The sequence below is a fragment of the Gastrolobium bilobum genome, unplaced genomic scaffold (genome assembly GCF_033153095.1).
Source record: "Gastrolobium bilobum isolate Gb01-03AN ecotype WA unplaced genomic scaffold, APGP_CSIRO_Gbil_v1 utg7290, whole genome shotgun sequence".
NCBI lineage: Eukaryota > Viridiplantae > Streptophyta > Magnoliopsida > Fabales > Fabaceae > Gastrolobium > Gastrolobium bilobum.
In genome coordinates this window covers 293896-303869 of record NW_026898915.1, presented here as the reverse complement: position 1 = coordinate 303869, position 9974 = coordinate 293896, and the positions used below count along the sequence as shown (strand labels likewise).

The 9974-nt window shown below is 36.1% G+C and overlaps 1 protein-coding gene across 3 annotated transcripts; it reads right to left on the bottom strand.

Moving 5' to 3' along the window:
* Window positions 1–159: 159 nt before the first annotated feature.
* Window positions 160–7955, bottom strand: LOC133285438 (uncharacterized). Of its 3 annotated transcripts, XM_061482654.1 has the most exons (9): window positions 7761–7955; window positions 5311–7548; window positions 4534–4666; window positions 4343–4431; window positions 3909–4147; window positions 2775–2861; window positions 2472–2571; window positions 2121–2331; window positions 160–2043 (listed from the first exon to the last, which is right to left on the bottom strand). In XM_061482654.1, exons 2-9 carry the CDS (start codon window positions 7528–7530, stop codon window positions 1154–1156), a joined length of 3969 nt encoding a protein of 1322 aa, XP_061338638.1. In that variant the 5' UTR covers window positions 7531–7548; window positions 7761–7955; the 3' UTR covers window positions 160–1153. The 3 variants fall into 3 exon arrangements, with proteins under 3 accessions (XP_061338638.1, XP_061338639.1, XP_061338640.1); XM_061482655.1 differs by having other exon boundaries at window positions 160–2046; window positions 2139–2331; window positions 5311–7955; XM_061482656.1 differs by having other exon boundaries at window positions 2139–2331; window positions 5311–7955.
* Between the last annotated feature and the right edge of the window lie 2019 nt (window positions 7956–9974).

Sequence of the window (9974 nt, the reverse complement as noted above, 5' to 3'; positions counted from 1 at the left end):
GAAAGAAAAGGCGCCTGTTTGGTTTTCATTATTTATTTATTTATTTAAAAAAAACATTATTGAAACAAGATTTCCCATTCAGGTAATGAAAAAAAATAAACTAACCCTAACACAGTCTAAATTAGTCAGGACATAAACATGTTGCATTAGTTGCCCCAGGCTTTAAAGTAAACATCTAATAAGCGACTTGTGTCTTTAAAGAGAACTCTTAACACCGACGCAAATGGTACCCAAAACCTCTCATGAAATGAGTATGGGAGCCATAATTCCATGCGACGACAAAAGTACAAGGTTATTATTCGAGACGGCATCAATTGCCGTTTTGACACCAAACATTACCTAAAACCTTAATTACAGAAAGAAAAAGAAAGAAAAAGAAACAAAATCTAAACCTCACCAACTCAGACAACAAACCCTTTACAAAGAAAGGTCTTTTACATCCTAGAAGCAGGATCGTTATTTACTGCACAGTTTACCCATAATCATGGTTCCTGATCTATACGAAAATCCTATTCAAATGCCTTCGACTTTAACTGAAGACGAGCCTATGAGTTCTGAATTGAGGAGGTTGGGCAGACATGTGGACAAGTCAATAAAAATATGCTGTCAATCAAAACAAAAACTGTTCTAAGTATCTTCAACTGCTGATGTCATTTGATGAATAACTGTAATACTGAATGGCACACAAGGCTTGAGAAGGAAGCCAAATCCACACTCCACCAGATTCAGATACAAACGACGAGAATCTTAATCATATAATACACTCACAGGATCTACTTGGGTATGAACTTGGAAGGATTGGTGCACATTACAGGCAAGCAACTTCACCCATTTGAGCACGTATTAATACAGATCTTAAGCCAAAAGCAACCTTCAAGAATTATGGCAGAAGAAACATTTACATGAAATGAAGTTAACTTAGAACCTTAAGAAATTCATACTCATCGACAACGCAAGGGACCGATTACAATTTCCATTGAAATCAATATAAACTTTTCATACTATCCAGATTAAAGCATGACACATAAGCTCCAAAGCCTTGAAAATTGATTGCATACAAGGCATTGAATCTTTGAAAGAAAACTTGTGAGGGAATCGCATGAGCTGTAGAACTAAAAACATAAGCAGTATTAGACTCGGCCATTCTCTTATACTAGATGACTAGATCAGTATCAGAACAATCACCAGAAGCGTTTAGCCCAGTTTCATCAAAATGCATATCATTTGAAGCAACTTCTGTTTCCAAATGTAAATTCTTTTCTCCCAGATATGCAATTTCACCATTCAAATCAGATCTTACTTGCAAGAAACTCTCACCAGTATGATTAGGAACACAACCCGAGACATCTACATTTGTATTATTCTCCTTGGTTATATTCTCTCGAGATAAATCCACTGAAGGGTCAGCTTCAAGAAACTCATCATGGGCATCATTCATATCAACCTCTTTAGAAGACAAGGCATTATCCGCCACTTGAGAATCCAACACAGGATTAATGTCAAGCTCTGATGAATCACAATTCATATCAGTGAACTTATCACATTTCCTGTCAAAAATAGGTTCTACCGGGTTATTTGCAGAATCAGGGTCAGAACAAGCAGTTTCCTGACCCAAAGCTGGAATTCCATGGCAATCTGGAGCATCTAATGGAGGACTAGTCATAGAAATGTCATTTGGAGAAATGAGTTGACATTTGGTAGAAGGATGCAATTTATCATTAACGGGGGAAGCTGTCACTATTTCATTTTGCTTTTCTAGTACTCCATGACTAGTACTAGAAGGAGAAACACAATTATCAGAAAGAGAATCAGATAATCTTTCCTCAGAATGAGATTTGGAGCATACAGTCATGCCAACCAAAACTTGATTGTTTAGTTCTTGAGAAGCATCCTCACTACATTCATTATTTATCTCATTGGCAGGATTTGAACTAGCATCATCACTTCCTCGAGGATCTTGCAGAGCTGAGGAATCCATATCTAACCTATTAGCCATATTGGGCTTAATTAAAACCTCATCTCCATTTTCAATTTTCTCAGCACCTGCTGGAATAGAAAAGTGATATATATGTACAGTCAAAATGAGTTGCTGAAATTTAATAAAGGAAAAATATCAACACCTGTATCAGTTGTATTACCCTCAAGTTTTCCTTGCTCCACTAGCAGCTTCTGTAACATATCAATACCAGGGAAGACCAACATATTCAACGACCTCATTTCTTGCCTGAGAATTTCCTCAAGATGTGTGAAGCCAAAAACTGTTGTCCAAGTATGAATCAGTTCAGAAATTGCGGGAATGACAAGTTTCTCAACCTTCAGTGAGCAAAGAGCCTTCAAATATAGAAGTACAGAAAAGGATAAGAACAAGTCAGTATCATGAAAAAATGCATGCAAAAGGGCATGCTACAAAAAAATTATATAGATATCAGATGAAAAGAAAATCACAAAGAACAGTAGCTCTCAAGATTTACCAATTCAATGGCAGAAAAAAGACGGCGGCACATCCCCTGATGCCTATATATATGACGAGTTCCAATGAATGGCATCTCTGCTAACTTAGTCCCATGGAACCTAAGACAGGATAGTAAATAGCCTACAAGTTAAGTTTATTCTCAATTTTCACAGTAAAAAACAAAAAATAGTTTTTACATTTTCCCCTTAATATTCATATATAAGGAGAAAAATATTCTTGGAAAAGTTAAGTAAGGCCCTCCATAAAATTTGGCAAAAAAATAAAAATAAAAAATAAAATGACAAAGTCTGATGCAGAGTACCTGAGAGATGCTGCACAAATTATTTCATCCCCTCGCTCCAAAATAGCAGTATAAAAGCCACTATAATTCAACCGACTGAAGTTTGACCTACAAAAGAGAGAAAGCAACAAAAAAAAATCTCTTGGGGTTAAAAATTATGCATCTTAAAACAAACAATAATATCAAGAAAATATTTATGCATTCAAAATAATGAAATCAAACCATGTAATGTTTTTAATAGAACAAGACAAACAAGGAAAATTAACATAGTCAATTAAATAAGAAAAGCAAGATGAATAAAAACTAAAAATATAAAGAATAACTATGAAAAAATAAATACAAATAAAAAAAGAAATCTAATATTCCAGTGTGGAAATGTAAAGACGAGGACAATGCTATCTCTAAAAATGTGCCAGCACATCACTGTCTTGAGGGCAAACTGAACTTATTTTTGTCAACACAATGGCATGACATGTGCTATCTAGGTTTCAGCATAAGACATAACTAAGTGGCTGTGGGATGGACTACACACCCCATCAAAAGCTTTCTTTCTTCAGCTAAAACTACATCCCATTGCCCTCATCTTTAAGAGAGTCTAACTCACCCTAGATTTGATTTGGGTTGGGATAGTATGGTGTATGGTTTGTTATAGTTCTTGGCTCAAGGATGTTCCAGAGGGGTTTGAATTTCTGATTTGCAGAGATCGGATAGCCTAACTGTATCCTTGACTTTCTACATAAACTTCTTGTTCTTTTCATTTTTCTGTTACGGAAAATATCTTATCCTCCCAGTAGTTGTACTTTCACTTCTTTCATTACAACAATTTTTTTTTCTATATTAAAAAAAAAAACTGTATTCTATAGCAGACAGAATATAAGGCATTACGTACTGTTTGTTTTGAGGCAAAAGTTAATAATTTGAATTTTGAAATTGATGAAACATCAAGCAAATGCTGAAGTTCATGGTAGATCATTCTATAAGCAAAATTGAATTTTTGAGCAACAATAAATGCACTTGGTAAAATCATTTTTATAAATTCATCACTCCTCTTTCTGCCTATTTAGATCAGCAAACAGTGTCAGTCAGATAACACTAAAAATGAGGTGTCTCATGTATGGTTCATCCATACTGTGCTTACTAGTTCTTAGTTCTTACCCACTATTATATAAAACATTATGGATTAAATTGATCCCACTCCTCCGATCAACAACTGGTAAAAAGCATTCATCCATCACAGTCAGTGCAACAGTTAGCTTGGAGTTGCATTCCACTCTCTGGGTAATTCCCCTACTAGCTGCCTCTGCGTCGTCATCTGTTCTATGAATAAGAGACCATGTAAAGCCTGCATCAAGTTCATGCTTGGCACCAAGGTACTTCTTCAAGTGCTCAAAAAGCTGTAAAAGCATAAAAGATGAAACACAGAATCAAGCGTCAGTGCTATAAGAGTTTGCTTTGGTTTTGCTGCTTCTTCTGCTATTAATTTTCAGTTTAACAAATCTTAAAATACATAAATTCTTAGAAAGAAGAATTCTGCAACTCTTATAAATTAAAAGTCTATAAACTAGTGCACAAGAAAATGTAACGGGTACCTCTTTGCAGCCTTTTCCACAAAAGGAAGACCCTGACATATTGGAGTTAGTAGGAAGGGCACCCAAATCCTTAGTACAACAGTCATGATCTATGAAAACAGAAAGTTATAGATTAAAAAACTGGAAGCAAGGGCCAAAAGCACAGAGCATATTGAAAGAACTTCAAATCCAAACAAAGAGAAATTGACTACATTTTTTCTCGCACAAGTCACAAGTGTGTAGGGCATATACAGTTGCATCATCTTCTTTATCAATAGTTTCACTGGCTACTCCACAAAATTTACAGGTGCAATTTGGACAATGCCATTCACCAGGGGGAAGCATCTGCAACAAAGTAAATTAGTTACTCGGAATGCAAACAATCCTCCTGAACAAACCAATTATGTTGCCAAAATAAGGTATCAATAACATCATTGTCACTAATAAATTATTCTAGTTTTTGTGTATTGTGGTACACTGAGCCCTATTTTTATGACAAAACCATTCAGCATTTGACACAGATATCAAAGAAATTAAATTATTTTCAGCAATAAATCTCCTGTTGATTCATCACAATAAAATTCAAGGCATAAAAACTATTTTAGGTAGGTGATTCTTTCATTTACAGCACTTGTATTGACAATGGATATTCCGTTCCACATTGTCAGTACTCAGTAGAAAAAAGTTTCTCAGAATACCAATTTTTAGCATATCCATTAAGACACTCAGTTAAAGTATAATGATAAGAATACAGGACTTCTCCCTCTACTCCATACATCTGAGGAACAAAGCTCCCGATAATGAGATCTGACTGTCCCTCTTCCATCAAAACCATCATTCACAAGATATATCCTAACAAGGCCCACCCCCAAAGAAGAAAGAGAAGAGTCAACACAAAACCATAAAGAGATCAATAACTTATACAATCAAAATTTGAAGAACCCTAATATGTCATATGGCTATTAGCAGAATACAATATGTATACATACCTGTATATCCAAGCAACTCTGATGAAATGTTGATGGACAACCATCACAACAGATTAAATCCCCTCCATCTCCGCATATACCACAAGTATCATCATTTGGATCATTACCATCAACATCTACTGAATGGAAGCTGATCTTCTCAGAATTCTTTTGTCTATCCCATGCATCTATCTGGCACTGTAGAAGCGAAACTCCAGAATCCAAATATATGTTTTGATATGGCTTGGGCAATTTGCTTCCAGCATGAAGCTCAAACTTTGAAACCGTGAGGATTTTACTACAGCAGCCACAATGAATGCCATCTCTTGTGATCCACCCCTCCAGCATTACTCGCTTCCTTCTACGGTACTGAACCTTTTGGCTTAACTGAACTATCCCAGAATCAACCAACCAGGAAAGCACTGTTCGTTTGCCCATATATGGAACAAAGTCATCAGATTCTGAATTTAATCCCTTGTTAGAACTACGAACTAATAAAGTGCACCGTCCATGTTTTCTACTTTTCCTTCCATGTAGATGAGGATCATTTCCAGAAAATGATTTTTCAGTTCCATCATTTGAGTGATGGGTAGCATTCCGGCTATTAGAGCTACCACCAGTGACAGCATTTTCAATCATTTTAGTTTTCATTGATTTACTTCCCTGCTTTATAAAGGAGCTTAACTTCTCTTCATTGCTATCACTATCAATGCCATTCATGGCATGCTTTTTTTTGCTGGCAGGTCTTTTAATGTGCGTCTCTTTTCCACTATCACTCTCACTATCATATCTTTGCTTCTTCTTCAAGTCTTTTTCCATCTTCTTCCGAGTTTTCCTTGTCAATTGACGGAGCACATCATCAGAGATAGGAGCAAAAGATGAACTCTCCCCTTTGGGCTTCGCTTCATGATCATCATCATTCGATTGTTTTTGAAGTGCATCATATGCCTTGATGATAGACCAATAGGCTGTACCCCCTGGATTAATGTAAACTGCATCTAGATAGTCTCTATTCCTTCGAGGGCGATAGTCTATGGTCCAACCTGCATTCAGTAGCATCTCCCGTATTCTTTCTCGTAGTTTCTGCTTTTCTGTGCCACTACCACGCTTGATTTTCCCTTCTTTTATTTTTGTAGCTGGGAGTTTTTCATTCATAGGAGTCTGTTCATCTTCAGAGGTTATCTTCTTGGAAGACATGCGAGCTTCAGTACTTTTTACTCCCAGATTCAATGATGTGTCACTGTTATCTGAATCCTGCTCATCACCCTTACTGTCCTTACTTGACAATGATTTTCTTGTTGATATCTGTTTCTTCTCTGGCCTAACAAGTAAACCCTGTTTCTCAACAGGTTTTGTTTCCAAGTATGGCGAAGGATGGATCAGAACATTTCTCTTGGGAGTGCTCTCAGCCCTCAAACTTTGTCTGGTTTCTACAAGTTTGCGATGATCATTGCGTTCTATTGGCCCACCAACCTTCTTCTTATTAACCATCACCTTCAAAACACCATTTTTCCCCTGAACCCTAATGGATTCATCTGAATTAAACTTCTCCCTCAACAAGGGCAGAGGTTGCTGAGCTCCATCTCTGTTCGTCTTGAACCTACTATGATCAACACTATCTTCCAGATACAACCCACTTGCCCTGTCACGATAGGAGTTTTTTCTCTTATCAACGATGTGTCTGCTTGAACTGGTTTCAAATTCCCTATCAATGCTCCTTCCAGCAGCATGCATTGCTCCCATAAACCTTCCTCCTCCTAAACCAACACCATTATTATCGAAATTCCTCCTTCTCATCATTTCCACATCCCTACCATCGTATTCATTGAAATCAAACACATCCAACTTATTACGTTTCCTTTCCCTCCTCTTCAAGCCATTCTCCTCTACCACGCCATCCCCATTATGCCTAATTTGCTCCATTCTCTCCCTCTTCCTACTGATTTCACCGCCACCAACCATGCCCCGCTCGAAAGCGGTCAAACTATTACAGACTCGAATGGTCTCGGGGCCAAGCCTCCTAGCCGGAGGCAATGGTAATGGTAACTCATCGCTTGATCCCGAATCACTGGAAACGACCTTAGGCTTTTTCCTCACTTTCTTCGATTCATACTGCTTCCGAGAGCTCGAAGAACCACCAACCCCACCATCCCCTTTCTTTCTAACAATCAAACACCCAGCAGAGCTCTTATTCTTCACCACAACCCCAGAAGGACCAGCTAATCTCGAGCCCGGTTCCATCGAGCCAATAAAAAAACCCTAAATCCCGAAAAAAGTCATACCCGATAATTCAGCACAAAATCTCAAAACTAATCCAACACAGAAAACCCTAAATCAAAGTCAACCCAAATCCCCCAGCATACACACCCAGATCTGAAGCAAAATCAATCGGAATGCCACGAACTCTTTCCCTCACCAGAAGAAAAAAGGGTAAAAATAGCAAGATTTTTCTTTTTGGTCGAGAATCTTACCTCGCCGGAAAATTAACCGAATATAAAAACCCTCGTTCGATGACGCCGATCAGTGACGCAAATCGCCGGCGAAACCGAAACTGATCGGAGAACGACGCGAGTGAGAGAGAGAGAGAGAGAGAAAGAGAAGGAGAGAGATTTTGCGGTTGGGATTTGCAGTGTAGCTTTGAAAATGCCAATATTACCAAACCATGGTGCTCTTTCTCTCTTTCTTTTTGTTTTTATTTATTTTCTCATTATTTTACGTTTCTTTCTTTTTTCCTTTCCTTCATGGAAAATGAAAATACGTAGATACGCAGAGTTTATTTTCCCTCCAAATCCCCTGTTTTACTGGCACCTGTTGACGTTCCTGATGGTGCCACGCTGTAATGTTGGATTTTTCGTTGACGTGGCAGGATCAAAGCGGTCGTACGGTGGAGTTGGTGGCTGTTTATACAGTTTGGCTGTACTGGGCTGAGAATCGGAAAAACCTAGGGAATGGAAATGCAGTACGATGATGATCCACGCGCCTACACTGATTTGCGTAATCTATATTTCTAGAAATTCTAGGTTTGGTCACGCAGATTGCATTAAATATAAGACTCGTTTAAAAGTGATTTTTATGAAGAGGATATCAATGTAAGCATGTTGGGACTATAAATCAATATGTATGGGGGTGTATGGCTGTGGTAATCAAAGCTTAAGATTTAATAAGTGTTTCTTTTATTTGGTGTGGCAATTTAATAAGTGTTTATTTATAAAGGGAGAGCATTTTTGGTGCATCTGTCTTACGTGCATCTTTCATTCAAAAAATAATATATGAATTAAAAAAATTTCTTTTTCTCCTTAGTACAATTTACATCTCTTCTCTTCACTTTTTATTGTCTCATCACACTCGATGAATAATGGAATGGATGTACCTTAGAAAATTTCCTATAAGGGAACCTAAATGATAGTATTTGGTGGATAAAAACTCTTACATGATAATTTATATTTTTTAATATTGGGCAACTTTATTCCGATTCTTCTAAAATGTATGGGATCAGCTGGTCCAAAATAGGGGGGGAAAACTCTTATTTTCGTAATAAAAAATCACTTCGAGCAAATGAAAAAAAAAAACTTTCACATAAAATTTTTATGTGAGTGCTGCATTTAATATCTCCTTACAAATGCATAAGCTAAAATTATCAAACCAATTCATTTATGTAATTTTACATTTTTTATGTTATTAGATTTTATATGTAATTTTGATTTTATTTTTATTTATTATTGATTTATTATATTACATACATATTACTCGAAGTGTATATATAAATATATATTTTTATATTTATTGTTATTATATTTTATGAAGGATTTAATAGAGAACCGAGGATTAGCGATCGATCGTTCATAGATTTTGATTTTATTATTATTATTGTTGTTGTATAGTGATATATTTTTATACTAATAATAAATTACTAGTACTAATAGTTAGTTCTTCCCTTCAAAAATACTTGTAATATTTAGTCTTTTTTGTTGTTGATAAATATGTAATATTTAGTCTTTCCTGTTAATCTTGATAACACTTGTAACTTTGATATTGTATGCTCGCTCATCATTAAAAATTCTCGGTTCACTATCAATTGTGTAGAAACAACTAATAAAGAGTTTACATATTAATGAAGACAAATTTGTCCCCTGCACCTCCACCAATTTTAAGTCAGATTACATATTAGGAACAAGATGACAATACATTGAATATGGATAGTGATCAAGAGGGAGAACCCGAAAGTATAATTTCACTTGGTGATTTGTCAAATACTAACATGAATGATGGTTATTATGGTGATAAGTGCCAATAAACATAAGTACCCCTGATTTGATGAACCTTTAAGTTTCATCAATAATTAGTGGTTAATTTACGAATTTCATTGTTTATTTAACATATCATATTTACGTAATTACTGCATCCAATGAGACATCATGGTCATATGCGTAGGGCCAAATACTATCTCATTTTGGTTGATATATATATATATATATATATATATATATATATATATTGGGAGCACCTTAGCGAAGAAACTTATCGAAGAGATGTTGTAGGTTGATGGTGAGTTGTTGGGTGCTTGACAAATAAGAGATTCGTTATTTGTTCAACAAGAGTATGAGTCAACCTCTGCAATGCAAAATTGTAAAACATATTGTATGAAGATACATCAAACATTATGATTGCTAAATGTGATAAACAAA

What these genes read in the sequence shown, in the direction of transcription:
- LOC133285438 (XM_061482654.1), bottom strand. Translation starts at nt 7,530, where the DNA reads ATGGAACCGGGCTCGAGATTAGCTGGTCCTTCTGGGGTTGTGGTGAAG. An exon ending in GTGGAAAAGGCTGCAAAGAG is followed by an intron (nt 4,148 to 4,342) that starts GTACCCGTTACA and finishes ATGCTTTTACAG; the next exon opens with CTTTTTGAGCACTTGAAGAA. An exon ending in TTTTTTCTGCCATTGAATTG is followed by an intron (nt 2,332 to 2,471) that starts GTAAATCTTGAG and finishes CTATATTTGAAG; the next exon opens with GCTCTTTGCTCACTGAAGGT.